General features: G+C 41.2%; 2 protein-coding genes across 6 annotated transcripts; one reads left to right on the top strand and one right to left on the bottom strand.

Annotated features, from left to right (window-relative positions):
* Positions 1-1004: 1004 nt before the first annotated feature.
* Positions 1005-8045, top strand: LOC112187942 (pentatricopeptide repeat-containing protein At3g16010). 3 transcript variants are annotated; one of them, XR_005806443.1, is made up of 5 exons: positions 1005-2310; positions 2553-4388; positions 4913-4994; positions 5241-5657; positions 6503-8045. XR_005806443.1 is itself a non-coding variant. In XM_040514548.1 (3 exons), the coding sequence occupies exons 1-3, from the start codon at positions 2226-2228 to the stop codon at positions 4927-4929; spliced, it is 1938 nt and encodes a 645-aa protein (XP_040370482.1). In that variant the 5' UTR covers positions 1005-2225; the 3' UTR covers positions 4930-5220. The 3 variants fall into 3 exon arrangements, 1 of the variants encoding a protein (XP_040370482.1); XR_005806442.1 differs by having other exon boundaries at positions 4913-5038; XM_040514548.1 differs by lacking the exons at positions 5241-5657; positions 6503-8045 and having other exon boundaries at positions 4913-5220.
* A 401-nt stretch (positions 8046-8446) lies between these two features.
* On the bottom strand, positions 8447-13589 carry LOC112184732 (splicing factor-like protein 1). Of its 3 annotated transcripts, none has more exons than XR_005807129.1 (2): positions 9599-13589; positions 8447-9457 (listed from the first exon to the last, which is right to left on the bottom strand). XR_005807129.1 is itself a non-coding variant. In XM_024322971.2 (2 exons), exon 1 carries the CDS (start codon positions 13529-13531, stop codon positions 11249-11251), a length of 2283 nt encoding a protein of 760 aa, XP_024178739.1. In that variant the 5' UTR covers positions 13532-13589; the 3' UTR covers positions 8447-10022; positions 11217-11248. The 3 variants fall into 3 exon arrangements, 2 of the variants coding, with proteins under 2 accessions (XP_024178739.1, XP_024178740.1); XM_024322971.2 differs by having other exon boundaries at positions 8447-10022; positions 11217-13589; XM_024322972.2 differs by having other exon boundaries at positions 8447-9924; positions 11217-13589.
* Positions 13590-17373: the final 3784 nt, after the last annotated feature.

Genomic DNA, 17373 nt, shown 5'->3' with positions numbered 1-17373 from the left:
GAGAGAAAGAGGAGTCGTGCTGGAGATAGAGTGGAGAGAAACGACGACGTTCAAATCGAGATCCGAGTTCGCCACCGGCGAGTTAGCTCCGACCGGAGCTTCTTCGTCGTCTTCAGGCAAGCTGGCGCTTTTCGTCTGTGATTTAGGCAAGCCGGAGCTTCTTCATCGTCTTTAGGTAGCTCCGACCGGAGCTTCAAGAGTGATGCCAGAGTTCGACGCCGCATCGGGGGGGGGGGGGGAGAGAGAGAGAGAGAGAATTGTGCCGAGGAGGAGGTGGGGAAGAGAGAGAGATGAGTATGAGAAAATGTAATTTTTAATTAGGCTAAGGCTAAAATCGTCATTTTGCTTCAAATTGGGTTAGTGGGAATTAAAATTTGTTGCTGGGGTAAGTGGGACAATTTTAGTTGATTTTGGGGCTTTGAGTCAAGGACCCTAAAAAGAATGTGGTATTTCGATTTAAAAAAAAAAACTATTAAGAGAATAGCAATCCTAATTTTATTTGGTGAGCAAATAAAAATAAGGGAAAATCGTCCAAACAGTATCTGAACTTTTTCAGACTATTAATTTTCATACCTAAATTTTGAAAAATATCAAAATGGTATCTGAGGATTGAAATTCGACCCAATATTCATACCTAGGAACAGTAAAAACGTTAACTCTGTTAACTTTTCAAGGGTATTTTCGTCTTTTCAGTATTGATCCTTATTACACAACACAATCCACTGTAGCAAATTTGGTTAGATATCAACCCGGGTTCAACTCCCAGCAGAGGAGCTATTTAAATTTTTTTTTTTTCCCTTCCCTTCTATCCTGGTCCTGACTGAAATCACATTTCAATGATTTCATAAAGGTGAAGAAAAGAAAGGTTCATGGTTTTGGACTTTTGGGGTGGGAGGGAAGTCTTGGTTACCGTGTTGAAGATGACAGTGGTAAATTTAAGGGAAGGAAGGTTTTGATGACTACTAAGTGAAGTTAAGATTCTTTTAGGGAGTGCTGGGTGCAGAGGGTGTTTCATCATGATCATTGCTTCAATGGGATTTCTTGGTGGGCTATGACTATAATGAGCTTGGAAAAACAATTGAGAGAGAGAGAGAGAGTGAGAGAGAGCAAAGCTGAGATTCTTCAATTCTCACTTGCACTCTGCCCATTTGTCACATTCACCCAACATTTCTTCTTGCTTCCAGTTTTTCCCAACTCATCAAATACTCCTAAATATCAATATACCGGCCTATACACAGAAACCAAATTGGTTGGAGATTTAATCGCTCCTTTCTTCTTCTTCACTGAAATTAACCTCCTCACCCACCGCCTTCATCGTCGTCGTCGGTTTCTCCAGCTTAAAGCCTCCGCCTTTATCCCCCAAATTGGATTTTTTTTTCTTTTTTCTTTTGGCTTTCTGAATCTGTGAGAACGGAGCCAAGGGATTAAAACAAAACCCAAATTAAATTCACAAAGACTTAAAATCATGGACGGTGATTCATGGAGTGCTCGTCTTTCCACCGCTTCAAAGCGCTACCAATCCACTCTTCAATCTCGATCTGATATGTTCATGGGATTTGAAGAAATTCATGGGGATGACGATGTAAGGGAGGGATTTCCATGCCCATTTTGCTCAGAATACTAGGATATTGTAGGATTGTGCCCAGTTTGTTCATTGAGGGTGGGGATTGATATGGTTCACACATTACCTCGCAGCAGCCGTCACCACCACCTGAGAAGAAAAGAAAACCCGTCGGTGCATCGCCATCACTATGGCCCGTTCGACGAGGCTAGAAGCCACCGTCGTAGCGGAGGCGCTGCAGGACAACCCCGTACGCCCAGCTCCTCGCCATCTCCCACACCACAGTTCCTTGCTGTCTTCGACGAAACTTCAACGAAATTAAGGTTCTGGGAGATCGATTTGGGGGAAAACGATTAGGTTCAAGTGAAGGGACGAAAATACCCTTCAAAAGTTAACGGAATTAACGTTGTAACTGTTCCTAGGTATGAATATTGGGTCGAATTTCAATCCTCAGATATCATTTTGATATTTTTTAAAATTTAGATATGAAAATTAATAGTCTGGAAAAGTTCAGACACTGTTTAGACGATTTTCCCTAAAAATAAATAAGAGGAAACCAGGAGTGAACAGCAGTCATCTCCTTTCTGCTCTCTAGAGTCTGAAGGAAAACAAGAGGGTGCAAAATCAATGAGGGCCATCCGTTAAACACTTATTACTGTATGCCATGGCCAAATTGATTGCCAAGTCGGTTGCTTCAACTCGATCGATATCAACCTCCACTCCTCTCTCTCAGAGACTTAATCAAACAGGTAAGGCCGCCCTCGTCTTCTAACTTCAATTTCTGCAACTGGGGTCTTCTTTGTTTTGACGTTTCTGGGTCAAACAACATCTCTGTGTCCGCATATGGCTTTAGTAATGTTGTTATTGAATTACCCAGTTAAAGATGCCTAGCTAGTTTTCTTGGTAAGCTTAGACTTGTATCTCTCTGTATTTGGCATGGTTCTCTGAGTGTGCTGACATTCAAGTTGTAATTTTGTTGTCAACTTCACAGAAAATGAGATAGTTAAGATGTTCCGGTTGCCTAATGCATCGGACAGCTTTCCCATGAGTAGAAATATGCCAGGGAAGGACCCTTCTGTGAGGACATTGGATGACAGGTTCACAAAGATTTTGAAAATTTTCAAGTGGGGGCCTGATGCCGAAAAGGCCTTGGAAGTGCTGAAGCTGAGAGTGGATCATAGGTTGGTTCTCGCGGTTCTCAAGATTGATGTCGAGGCCATTGTTAAGGTTAAGTTTTTCAAGTGGGTTGGGAAGAGAAGGAATTTCCAACACAATTCAACCACATATATGGGGTTGATCCGTTGCTTGGACGAGGCTGGTATGGTTGGTGAAATGTGGAAAGCCATTCAGGAGATGGTTCGAAGTGCACGTGTTATCGATCCAGCTGAATTGTCTGAGATTATAAGAATCTTGGGAAGGGCTAAGATGGTAAACAAGGCACTATCTGTCTTCTACCAAATCAAAGGCCACAACTGCACCCCAACAGCTCATAGTTACAACTCCATGATCTTAATGCTGATGCAAGAAGGTCATCATGAAAAGGTCCATGAGCTCTATAATGAGATGTGTAATGAGAGTAACTGTTTCCCGGACACAGTCACATACAGTGCACTAATATCTGCATTTGGGAAATTGGGTCGTGATGATTCTGCAATTAGGTTGTTTGATGAGATGAAGGATAACGGTTTACATCCAACTGCAAAGATTTATACTACCCTATTGGCAATCTTTTTCAAGTTGGGCAAGGTTGAGAAAGCTTTAAGTCTAGTTCAGGAGATGAAAGAGAATGGGTGTCCGCCTACTGTTTTTACTTACACTGAATTGATAAAGGGGCTAGGGAAAGCTGGGAGGGTTGAAGATGCTTATGTCATGTACAAAAACATGCTGAAGGAGGGTTGTAAGCCTGATGTTGTGCTCATGAACAATTTGATAAACATTTTGGGAAAGGAAGGTCGCATAGAAAATGCTATTAATCTTTTCAATGAGATGGACATTTTGCGTTGCACACCTAATGTGGTGACTTATAACACGATAATTAAAGCTTTATTTGATTCCAAAGCTCCAGCTTCGGTTGCAGCTTCATGGTTTGAGAAGATGAAAGTGAATGGTGTTATTCCGAGCTCTTTTACCTATTCGATTCTGATAGATGGTTTTTGCAAAACAAATAGAGTTGAGAAAGCTTTGTTGCTTCTTGAAGAGATGGATGAAAAGGGGTTCCCCCCTTGTCCAGCTGCGTATTGCAGCCTGATCAACAGTCTTGGAAAAGCAAAGCGGTATGAAGCTGCAAATGAGTTATTTCAAGAATTGAAAGAAAACTGTGGACATGCAAGTGCTAGAGTATATGCCGTGATGATTAAACATTTCGGAAAATGTGGGCGTCTTGATGAAGCTCTGGATCTTTTTCACGAGATGAAGAAACTTGGATGCAATCCGGATGTATATACTTATAATGCCCTCATGTCAGGGATGGTCAGGGCTGGTATGATAGATGAGGCACTTTCCTTGCTTAAAACCATGGAAGAAAGGGGCTGTGTTGCAGACATAAACTCACAAAACATCATTTTAAATGGCTTGGCTAGGGCAGGTGGCCCAAAGAGGGCTTTAGAAATGTTTTCAAAGATGAAGCATTCCAAGATTCAACCAGATGCAGTTTCTTATAACACTATTCTTGGTTGTCTCAGTCGAGCTGGCTTGCTTGAAGAGGCTGCAAAGCTGATGAAAGAGATGACTTCAAAAGGTTTTCAATATGATCTCATCACCTACTCATCAATACTTGAGGCAGTCGGCAAGGTTGATGAAGCTCATATGACTTCCTTAAGGGGATCTGGTATGATATAATTTATTTTCCTTTTACCAGTGCTAATTGGGTCTATTTCACATGGTTGAAGACTTGCTTAAAAGTTTCTTATGGTGTCAACAATTGAAAGCTAGCAATTTCTGTTGATATATGCATGTATCATTGTTTAGATATACATCTATCATGTTTAGTTTCTTATGGCGTTGATGTCTCTTTAGTATCTGCACATACACACTACACATATAGCGGTAGAAATTTAAACTGTCCTAAACACTAGTATATCATAGAATAGCACTGCATTATCATAATGTCATATAAAGTGATGAATAAGCACTAGGACTAACAGTATTATTGTTTAATTGTGATGAAAATCTTCTCTCTTTCACATAAATTCACACAGAGCATGTTCATAAATTTGAGATTTTTTTTAGAGTATATGGATTAGTGTATATTCTTAATATGACTGATATTTGCTATGTTTAGCAATCAAATATAGTCTTACTGGCATAAACCTGCTGCTCAATTCTCTCATGAAAAAACTGATTCTTCTGCAGGAAACACGCTCTCTTAAATCCCAGTGGCATGTCATCTGTCCTGGTCGACAACCTAGTAACCTTTCTTTTAGATCAAAACCTGGTAAAGCTGAGGGCCTGCCGTTCACACAAGTGATTGCAATCCAAGTACTTTTACACATTTATAAATTATATGAATGAGGCTTGCTCTGTCACTTGATAGTTTGCACTGTTTCATGTAACATTGTAGGCTATGAAAGAGATAGTCATATACTTTAGTGTTCACATAAAATAGCTTTCTAATTTTCTATAATATGAAAATATGAAATGATTATGAATTCTAAATGTTCGTCCATTGCCTGTTTTATAGGGAATATTGATGATTACATTGGTTGACTCAGCAACTTAACAAATATGCCCGCCCCCATTTTAAATAATCATTAACTACTTGGCTTTATAAGGCACTTCCTTTTAACGTGCCTTTGGGGCTCTGTGGATGCAGAGCCTCAGTTCCACAGTCCAACTCTAGAGGCACTGCTGATGGTAACGCCTAACGCTGCCTTCATGCTAGCAGCCTTTATGTACTCTTAGTGTGGAGTAAGTGATAATCAAATTTGTAATGATGGGTGGCATGAGAAGATTGACAAGTGAGTTAGGATCAAGATGTTGATAGAGTTCTTGAAAAAGGTGCCCAGGAGAACTATGAGTGCAAGTGGGTGCGTCGCCAGGGGGTGGTGCTTTGCAATGTGCAATTCTTAGTCGAACCTTCAAAGTCCAAGAGTTTCAGGTAAATTTTCATCCCTTCTATTGTTAAATCTTTTTATTCTTGTTTCTTTGGTTCAATTCCTGTTGCCTAAGTACACTGCTGTACTCTTGCAATTATTTTTGTTTCTTCCCAATGTATATATCTGGTGCACTATTTAATAACCTGACTGTGAATGAGAGGTTCCTGTTCTTGATTGCTTTATCCTGGAAAAGTTACTACTCTAGCTTTCAAGTCCCATTCCAAGATTAAGGCTCTTACATTTACAGATCTGGCATGGTTTCAGTTGATGTGAAGTAGTATGCTTATGGTAGTTATTTTAAGGCACCGGCAAATACCTATACAGTGAGCAGACATGTTGGATATGAAATCTCAGACTTGTATGCTCTTATTAGTCATGTGGCTGGGTCGTAGGCCACATTTAGTGACATCTCATTGTATATATGCACATGAGTCCTTTCCAATCTGCTAAAAGTGAGTGAAAATAATGGAAGGTCAAAGCTTGCTTAAATATGATGGAATTGTCTCTGGATTCAGCCACTGTATGTTTGTCAAAAATCTTGTGCTTTTAAATCTTCGTAGTTGATTGTTGTTGTTGTTGCTATTTTTTAATTTTAAAAGCGAGTGAAAAGAATGGAAGGTCAAAGCTCACTTGAATATGCATGGAATTGTCTGTGGATTCAGCCGCTGTATGTTTGTCAAAAGCCTTGTGCTTTTAAATCTTCGTGGTTGATTGTTGTTGTTGTTGTTGCTGTTTTTATTTTTTACTTTTAAGGTTATTATTATTAATTGTTTTTGTTGTTGTTGCTGTTGGTTTTATTTGTACTATTGATTTTAAATCTTAGCTGTTTCTTTCAAATTTGTTGTAGCTTTCAGAAGAGGAGGAAGTTGAGGTTCCTGTCCCAAAAGAGCATCCAAAGGAGGCTACTAAGATGGAGAGTCTTGAGACCCCCAGCGATGTGGCTCCCCAACTGCTGATGAGGTAGATGTAATCAAGATGCTGAGGGTCCTGCTTATGCTCGGTGCTGAAAATTGTGTTCCCGAATCAGGAGACAAGCCTATGCAGATGGAAACAGATACTAAGGTCAGTAGTCTTTTGTAAAGTTAGCTTATGGAGGAATGGCTCCAGCTGATGTGCAGAAGGCAATAGAAACGAGTATGAGAGGGCTTTAGAAGATCATGTTATGGAAGAAACAAAAGACGTGAAAACAAGGATCTTGGTTTTTGTAAATAGTTGAATATGTACTGAAGTGATTTGAAAAAGTTGCAAGAATGAAGCAAATTCCAACTATTCAGTCGGAAGTCTTTCTTCTTACATATTGGCAAATGTTACCATGATTTTCCAGCAACACATATGAAGCCTGAGATACAGACCTACTTCTGTTTAAGTGGCTTTAGTTCTTAGAAAGAGAGCAAGTCCACAAACATGGAATCCTATGAAGATTGTTACTCTGATTAATCATGAGTATTGACATGATCCTTCTATAAAGCAAAGAAATGTATCAGTGATAACTAGGAGGCTTGTCAGTGGCGTGGTGTTTTCATTGCAACATATTAATGGCTTACACAGGGCTCCAGTCATCTCTAGAACCTATATATGGTTTTATATTATAATTGGAACAAAGAGCTGAAATAAGACCTTTTCAGTCAAGACTGGGATCTATGACGGGCAATGTTTGATTTGGGAGGCTCGCGCCTCACTTGAAAGAAATGGTAGGATTTGCCGCCTAAGATTAGCCCAAAATATGAGCCTTTCTCGAGTCCCCGGTATTCGAGCTACATTGTTAGATATGGGACCGGGTCAAGGAAATTCTGAAGTATATCATGATTCCAAATTGACATGAATCAGAAGAATTATCACATGTAATGATTGTAGGAGGCAAGCAAAGGACGTGCTATGAAACAAGACAAGCTGACATCCAACGTGAAGAGCTTGAGAGTTCCAAAGTGTTGTGTTGTGTAGGTGGAAGCTGGAGTCAGTTCACAGTGTGAAGACATCTTTGATTTGCAGATGCAGCATCAGTAGATGGAAGTCCACTTTGAAGGAAGAGTTTCTAATGCGCATGACAATTAGCTCAGAACATCAGTCGGTCCAAGCAACCACATTGTTGATTCAAATGGTGGCAATGTGCTGCAAGAGGATTACTACCACACTTGCAAACTTATATTTTGGGATGATCATCAACATAAGTTGGCTAGTATCGAGTATGTCCTCTTTTGTGTTGGTTCATGCAGAGGACATTAACATGGAATTATAATTTTTGTCTTTGGATTACTGAAATTGCTGGACTGCTACGCCCTTTTGTTGTTGAATACCCGACGGCCTAGTGTTGGCTTTTCATGGAAGCGGATTTATGATTGTAAATTTGTCCGACAATTACAATTATGAAGTTACCCTTTATTGTTATGAATAACATTTTGGATCAGTTTGTTTTCTTTGTTTGATTTGATGCTTATTTCGAATTATAGCAGATTAATTGGAATTGCGAAGTTGTGGCATCCCAAGCTTTGGGTTTTTTTTTTATTTTTTATGATGGATGAATTGAGTAGTTTGGGAAGGATACTCTAATTTAAAGGTTCTTGGTAATCATGCAGCTTTGGACCAGAACTGAGCTTATCATGCAGTAACGAATGGACCTGGGCATCCCTATCTAGATGTCTATACTCCCATGCATGATTTTTAGCTAAAAATGCTGGCCCCGGCAGATGACAACTGAGTAGATAAATACAACAGCAACGTGGAACCAAGATGGATTATAATGGCAGCGAAATAGAAGTAATTCGAAAATTTTCTTATACCATAATTCATAAACATCAACAAAGGGGTGAAAGGCCCTTAATTGTTTCAACAACAGCAAGAGATAACATTACGGACAAATAATAACATCACTCGCTAGCAATTTCGGCAGAGACGGCTATCTTGTAGCATTTTCATGATCTTAGCTGGCACTATCTACAGAACGGGTACCTTTTCTGCATTTTCAATCCCCTATCGAATTCAATCTCATCTTCTCTAGTTCTACCATGGGCTGCCTTTTACTAATTTTGATCTTCCGATATATCCCAAAATAAATTTCTGAACACAATCAGCAAGCAATCTAAAGGAAGACGGCTCATCATGATTCCTTCCAAACCTTCTCTTCCATCATCCTCATCTCATCAAACACATTTGCAAAGGTTCCTACCCTCTCCTGAGTTCATAGTCCAGACCACATGAGAGGCCGGCTTGCTATTGTGACATTCATATTAGCTTATCCAACTTCTTGAAAGAAACACACGCTTTTGGCACCAGCAGTCTCTGCAAACTTGATATTCTCCAATATGTACAAGTTTACAACAGCAATTGCCCGTCCTTTTTAATATTTGACCTCTGACAACCTATTCCTACTCCTTACAACAAAGACTCCATTTCAAATGTTGAAGAAACATGTCACCCCAAGCATCTACTAAAACAAATCTCTCATGGTCAGTCCAATCTGCAAGTGAAATCTGGCCACATGTGATAGTATTGTCTTCTTACCCAACTCTTCATCCTCCTCATTGTCATCAACACAGTCACCACTACCAACTGGGCTAAAATATGAACCACTTCAATAAGAAACCTAACCCTGCAGGTGACTCAAACCATACAGATTGGCAGCATACCTTACCTCATCTTCAGTGTCATCCATTAATAAAATTAAACTCGCAAAGCATCCATACTCACTTAAGCCCCCACCACCACAGTTTCTTACTGCGCTTAACAACCACAACCCCCTCTTCATAGAACTAAAACCCAAATCAACCAAGTCCATGAGTCTTTGTTTTCATAACCTCAACAACTTCTATTAAAACAAAAAAACACAGCAAAAACCCCATGAATATCTTTCTAACAGTAACTTATTTTTCAATCAAAATTTCTGGTGAGAAAATCCCATTGTATGGAAAAAGTCAATAAGAGAACAACATAAGAATTCCACACCTACCAAGCATGTCTCAAGTCGTTAGGCACGATAACCTTTTAATATGGAATGAAAAGCATCATCGAAGCAGCTTCAGCACCATTGGCAGTCCGAAAAACTTAGGTCCTCATGGTAAAATTTGGATTATAACGGAATTAGAGAGATAGGGAAAGCAAGAAAACAAGCAAGTAAAGGACCAGATACTGGACATTCAAGAACATCCAAACAAAACTTGAAAAAGGAAACATTAGTGAAACCATAATGAAGTTTAACATAAGCACCCAAAATCATATTGTTTTAGACGGAATCTCCAACATGAGAGCAGTTAACTGAAGTTCCAGCTCATGTCACTGCAAAGGTCATAACAGTACAGCAAGGTTAAAGATGTGAGTCCCAAACGTCAAGAGGTAAGAAATCAGGCTCACAAGAGCTCCAAGAAACATCAGTCCTGTAAAAGTTTTACATAATGGCAACGAAGCAATGTCAAGTACAAAAAAAGAAAAGCAAGATAATAACAAAACTATAAATTTCTTAGATATACATCATTAACACCATCCCTGCATTAGGGCTTTTCAAGGTGATCCAATTAACTATAAAAGCAATGGCACACAGATAAAAAAGCAATCATTACAAAATCATTCTTTATTTATATCCAAAGGGGAGGAGGAGAGGCTCATGGTAGTTTTTGTTCCGCAATAAAACAAATGAAAATTTTGGGTGCGATATCCAGATTCCAAAACTTTCTCGGAGGAACACATACTTATAATGATGGCATGATCATCTGTCTGTAAACAACCCTCATATATATAACAAGTGGAAGTCCCGGATTAAACTAAAACTAAGAGAAGTTGAAATATTAAAGAGCAAATGATAAGGGCACACACACCGTACCTCCCCACCCCCTAACAAAGCAGGAGGGAGCTGAAGGTTCTGAAAAGCCCTCCTCAGTCCAATACATGGAAGTCTCCATCCTTAGAGGGCTACATTTATTTTGTAGAGGCATAGACACAGCCAAACAGGCATATTTTTGTAGACTTATACTTTTATAGACATAAAGATACAAATCCTGAAGTCAAAACATGCAGGCATTGCAAACTGTCATAGCAGATGTATTATGGCCTGTGTAGAGCTGCTTTACCTTTTCAAATATATTTGTATGTGTGTCAGTGTGTGTGTGTGTGTGTGTGTGTTGTGTGTGTGTGTATATATATATATATATATATATAAGTCAAATAGAAGCACATATGCTCGTATGTAACAGTAGAACTATTTCAGAAAAAAAAAAAAAACCTTTTTGAAAAACTTATAAAACTGTCAAAACTTGGGCAAAACATCCCAATTTATAACCCAAGGTAAAACACAAACACAGGTTCAGGAAGATTTCATGGGAGCAAAGAGTGATTAATTCATACATCTCCAAACATTCTCTGCTAACTAAACATAAAACTGAATGCAGCTCAAACTGCAAGTTGGAAAGAAGTTCTAGAAACTGCAGAAATCTGATACCACTGTGAGTTGCAAAGGCCAGCTAGTTGAATCAATCATAGTATCAAACATTGAGCAAAGCGAAACTACGCATCCAACAGATAACAAAACATAATATGTATAAACAGGAATGGAACAAACAGTGTGCAGTGCATACCTTCAACTTAGAATAATACGAAGGGAACCATATCATTTCATACCCGCCATGAACTTCTCATACTCTGCACCTGCACCGTGAGTTGCTTTATCTGCAGAAGAATTAGGAGGAAGAACAGGAGTACTTGTGGCCCATGGCACATTACCAATGCTCTGGGATTGGTATGCAGTTGAACCAGGTACAGGTCCGGGGGCAGGAGGTGGTGGAACTGCATTGTAGTAAGATGGGTAGCCACATGCAGATGTAGGATAAGCATGTTGGCCATTTGTTGGCATTGTGTATATATTAGTTGGTGCAGATTGGGTAGATCTTTCAGATTGTACCCCTGGAGGAGTATAACTCTGTTGTGCTTCACTTAACGTCACTGGCTGACGTGATGCACCAGGAGGAGGAGGGTATTGTGCACTGTAAGCAGCCACAGGTTGACCCGGCGTGGGAGGAGGGTACATGGTTGAACCTGGAGGAGGGGGAGCTGGAGAAGCATAAGGAGAATATGGAGGAGGAACAGGGGTTCCCCAAGGAACTGGAGTTCCTGCATAGCTAGTAGATGGTACAGTCCAAAGAGGGCCACCTGGGGTAAATTGCTGGGATGGATAAGCACCAACAGGCTGGCTTGAGACCGGGTATGGTGACATTGCCGAAGCTGGTGGTCCAGGAGACACAACAGGCTGTTGAGGCTTGCCAGCAACTCTGACAGCAATGGTTCGACCCTCGAGGGAAAAACCATTCATGCTTGCAATTGCACTATTAGCCATCCGAACATCAGCGTACTTCACAAATCCATAACCTTTACTCAATCCAGTAGCCCGGTCCTTAATAACTTTGCACATCACAATATTACCGAAACGTGAAAACAACCTTATCAAACCATCATCATCAAGAGTAGGTGGCAAGTGCCCAATGTACAAATTTGTGTCATCATAGTCCCTGCTAGGCTTCAATCCAGTTGAGCCCAATCCTGGATGTGCTGTACTGCTAGCATTCCCAGCATTGTTAACCCAAGGAGGACTGCTTACCGAGCTGCCTGCGCCAAGAGCCAAAGTAGCAGTCTGCTTAGTTGCTGATTCGGGCATTGTCCCACCTAACTCAGCCAAAAAGTTCTGGTACTCATCATCCATTTTCTTCCCATTCGTACGCTTCACTGGACAATCAATAGTTGGATGCCCACCATCACCACATATCTTACAAAGAACATCTCTCTTAAACGTTGAAGTTCGTGACAGACAGGCATTCTGATGGTGCCCCGGCTCACCACATAACCTACAAAACTCCTCTTCCCTAATAGTCCCATTCAACAACGCAAGTTCCTTAAGCTGCTGCCACTTATGCTCATTCAACACCTCATCCACAGGCTGCAACAGCTTCTCTACCATCCCAGTTGCGGCATCAACAGCCTCCTGCGTGTCAGCCTCGACCAAAACATGCAAGTCCTCATTTTCAGACAGGTCAGGCTTCGAATCCCTCTTCTGTTGCGACCTACCCTCTTTCACCGACCCTCTACCCCTAATGACAATCTTAGCACCAGTCTCCTTCTCCATCCTCTTCTGGGTATTCCCCCTCGGGCCAATGATAAGTCCCATAAAACTATAACCAGGGTACTCTTTCACGGGTATGTACAGCTTCTTGTGAAGCTTGGGCGGCCTGTAATCTGCCGGAGGCTTAAATGTAGGGTTCCTCTTAATAATCTGAGTAATAATTTCCTGCCTCTCTTTGTTCAACCTCTCACGCGCACGAAACTCTCTTGTATTAATCCTAATTCCAAAGTTATCATACACCGGCTCCGGCGATGGAGACCTATCCCCTTCCGGGCGATCATCTAAAGGCAAACCGGAAGACAACATCCTACTAATCTCAAGATGCCTACTATTCAAAGCTTGAATTTCAGGATCGAATTCAATACCTCCCACGAACCCCGGCAGCTGAATCACCGGCTTCGGCTCCTCATCGGCCCACCGCGACTTCCTCCTCCTCGCGCAGACGCCGCTCTGGCTTTCCGTCTCCGGCTGAGGGTCCCACCGGCTCCGGCGGCGGCGGCTGCTGGAGGCCTCCTCCTCTCCGCCGGAGAAGTCCAGGTCGGCGCCGAAGTGCGTGTTGGCGAAGTCATTAGCAACTGGTTTGGTCGAGTCGCCGTTCTCAGTAGAAGTCTCGGGATTCCGGGAGGGAATTCCGGCACCGGAAGCTAGGGTATGAGCGCACTGAAGAGGCGAAGGCGGAGGCATTGGGATTTCGGAAATGGCGGGAAAATAAGGGGGGTCGTGATCCGGTTCATCATCGTCAATGGGAGGAGGGTTATGGTTTGGTTGGAGAGTTCCCATGGATTCAGATTAGAGAAAACTTCAGAGGCCAAAAACGGAGTTTTTTTTTTTTTTTTTAGAGTTTGTACTCAATTCCAAATTTTGAAGCGTTTGCCTTTTAGCGGTTAAAAGGCTTCTTTCTTTTTCTTGAGGGGCTTAACGGTCATTTGACTCTGACACTAAAACTCTCTAATAAGATGGTTTGGGCGCGCTGAAACATAGGAGAAGTTTTCAACGGACCAAGACGACGAGTTGAACTAGGTGTTCTAAGATAATTGTTCTGATTGGTGATTGTATTTGCTTGGTTTGGTTTTAAGCAATTGGGTCAGAGACCTGGGTTTCTTGTAAATTGGTCATTGCAATGAACTGGATTTCTTGCAATTGGGGAAATGGGATTTCGAAAAACTCGAATTTGTTGTACAAGTTAAGAAGCTTATTGAGAATGGGGAAATTTGATTTGGCATGGTTTTTTTAAGAAGAAGAGCTTATTGTGTTTGTTATAATTTGTCACTGTAAACAACTGGGATTGCAAGTGATCATTGTATTTGAACATGGAGCTTAGCCTGGGTAGGATGTTTCTTTATTCACTGACTAGATTCGCATTTGATATTATTCTGTCGTGAATCGTACGTATTGCATTTTATATCTACGATGAGTATGCAGATGCATGTTTTTTATGTGAATGCACTTGGGGTCCTTGATCGATATTGCAGTTGGTTGAAATCTGAGGTGACAAGGCAATATTAGGACGGGGTCCTAGCTTGCTTACTTTTATGGTAATAGCATCATGTCCATTACATATGTGAACATAGATGGTTGCCTTATTACCATGTTTCTATTGAGCTCCATTGCCTGACTACTTTTGCCTAAGGTAATTGTGTACATTAGCATGGATCAGTCTTCCTTGTAAAATCTAATGTTGTTGGTAACTGTGGGGGTGGTCAATTAATTTGACCATGCAATCAAGGCAATTAAAGAGAAGTAATGGCAGCAGTGAATGTAACAATTGATGTAGCTATAAATACGACGATAAATGCGACATTCAGTGTGGCAATCATGACCACCAATAAGTGACGGTTATTGCAGGAGTGAATATGGCCTTAATGGTGGTGTGCCGCTCAAGTCATTGCGACTTGCTGTGCAAGTTTACTTGCAGCCCACGCCGAAGTATACCTATAAATAGGCTGCTCGACAGCGAGGTAAATCATCGAATTCCAACTTGTTGTACTCCACTACTAAGAAACGTATTGACTTAGGTAGGGGTGGGCGCGGTGCGGTTCGGTTCGGTTTGAGGCCCAAACCGCAACCAAACCGCTTTTTTTGGTTGGCCTATATATCAAACCGCAACCGCATTACAAAAGGGTTGAACCGATTATTTCGGTTACACAATTTTTCGGTGCGGTGCGGTTCGGTTTCGGTTTGGAGCAATTTATTAATTTCAACTAGAAAGAGAGGGCCAAAATCAAGTTTATTTGTACCTAACAATTTCAATAAGGCATAAATAAATTTTGAATGCATGTAGAGTCCACACAAATCGGCAAATATCACCCAAATATCAAACAACTTGCAGAAAGACCATAGCAACTTATCACACACATAGGGATGGCAATGGGGCGGGTTGGGGATGGGGATCACAATACCATCCCCATCCCCGGGGTCATTCTCTACCCCCATCCCCGCCCCAATCCCCAATAAAATTATATTGGGGATTCCCCATCCCCATCCCCACTGGGGACTAAACCTCCAAACCCGCCCCAAATCCCCAATAAGAATTTAATAAATAAAATATTTTTTTCTCATATTGTCTTTTTTAAAATCAAAATTTGCAAAAAATAAATTTAAAACATGATTAAATTCATAAATCATAATTCATTGAGTGCAAAAGTCAAAATACCATTAAAGTAAAAGTGTAGCCATTAAAGTAAAGTAGTAAATGTATATATTTATGATTTATATTATAAAAAATAAATTAAAATATATATAGTTAAATATATGTATATATTATTGGGGCGGGTTTGGGGATGGAGATCACAATACCATCCCCACCCCATCCCCAATCTTAGATAGCGGGGATTGGGGATCCCCATCCCCATTCCCCATTTGTCCTCGAATTCTCCCCCCATCAGGGGCGGGTATCCAATGGAGCTCCGCCCCGCTGGGGATTTTTGCCATCCCTAAGCACACACACACACACACACACACACACACACACACACACACACATATATATATATATATATATATATATATATATATCAATGATCAAGCAAACATAGAAACTTATTACAAACTGAAAACCTAATCAAAAATGGATTTCTTATATATTGAAAACTAACATTTCCAATCAATAAAGAAATAATAAATAAATAAAATGTAATTAAAATAAATTCGGTGTGGGTCGGTTTAAATTGGGCGGTTTATGACCCGAAACCGCAACCGAATCGCTTTTATACGGTTCGGTGCGGTGTGATCATAAAACCAAACCGTTTTAGTTCGGTGCGGTTACCGAACCATTTTTTTGGTGCAGTTCGGGTTGGTAACCGCATTTTCGGTACAAAATGCCCACCCCTAGACTTAGGCATCAGAGAGTTTTCTGCAGGTACCCCCTTCTCCTCGAGGAGCCAAAGGTCAAACTCCAGGTCAACGCTCGAGGGAAGCTTCTCGATTGTTCCCAGGTCAGCTCCCGCTCCAGTCCGCATTAATTGTTGGGTCAAACTCCTCTACGGAATTTTTCACCTCCAATAAGTGGCGCCGTCTGTGGGAAGCACTTTTCCCTAGAAAGTGATGGCGGAAGCTGCACCTCAAGACATCTCATTTCTGTCACTGAGGACTGGCGGTGACAAAATCCAATCCCCAAACAGACTTGCCTCAAACCTACTGTAAGATCTGAACTTGCCTCTGAATGATGAGATGCAAAGGCCAAGGCAGTGGCGAGGCCAGGGACGGTGCTTGCTAAACCAATAGAGTGACAAACGCCACCAGTAAAAGCCATAAACAGACCTCATGCTGAGGGGGCAAGCGGCACACTGATTGGATGAACAACTGGAGGAACCAGTACAGGACAATCCTTGAGGGCTCTAAGGAAGCATGTGCTGAGGAAAGTGATCGATGAGTATAACCGAGCCAGTCCTCGAGGGCTCGCAGTTGAAATCGAAGGGGACGTCGGTAAGTCTCCATTCAAAGTAACAAATGGGCACCAACCCAAGTCACACCGATCAACATTTAGCAGTTACTCCTATGATTATAGTTCACAATTGATCTTTAAATGCAATGGAAGCCAGTGATGAGAATGACTAAACTATTGTTTGATTAAACTTGTGCGACCTTCTGGACCTCAGCCTCGCTGCGGGCGGGGGTGGGATGATGGACCACACCCTCTAACAGGACCCACCCTCGGATTTCACCCTAAAATCCGAAGTGGCCCTGTGGGGTCAATTTTAGAAGAAATTCTTCCAAAAATTTAGCAGAACTTCTCCTAAAATGGACTATCCAAAACCTGTAGAAATGAAATTTACACTTCTAAATCACTCATCCTTATTCTCAGAGCCACCCTGCTCTCCAAAATCACAACATCGTCCAATTCACATAACGCAAAACGCAACTTGAATAACATTAATCCCATAGGTAATCACAGCAATTCTAATAGAAAGGTAAACATGGAAAACCTAATTCAAAGGCAAACGCAGAAGCCATGCTGTTGACTATGCCTCAACTCTATGTACACCCGACCTCAACTAATTTCGCCTGCAAACTGAGCATTTGAAACTGAAGGCCCAGGGGAAAGTACATAAAAACGTTAGCGTGAGTGGACAAAAATAAGTAATTAAGATGATTTAAATGAAACAAACTTGAATACTTTCCCA

Source organism: Rosa chinensis, chromosome 2 (genome assembly GCF_002994745.2).
Source record: "Rosa chinensis cultivar Old Blush chromosome 2, RchiOBHm-V2, whole genome shotgun sequence".
Lineage (NCBI taxonomy): Eukaryota > Viridiplantae > Streptophyta > Magnoliopsida > Rosales > Rosaceae > Rosa > Rosa chinensis.
This window is presented reverse-complemented; position numbering and strand designations above follow the sequence as displayed.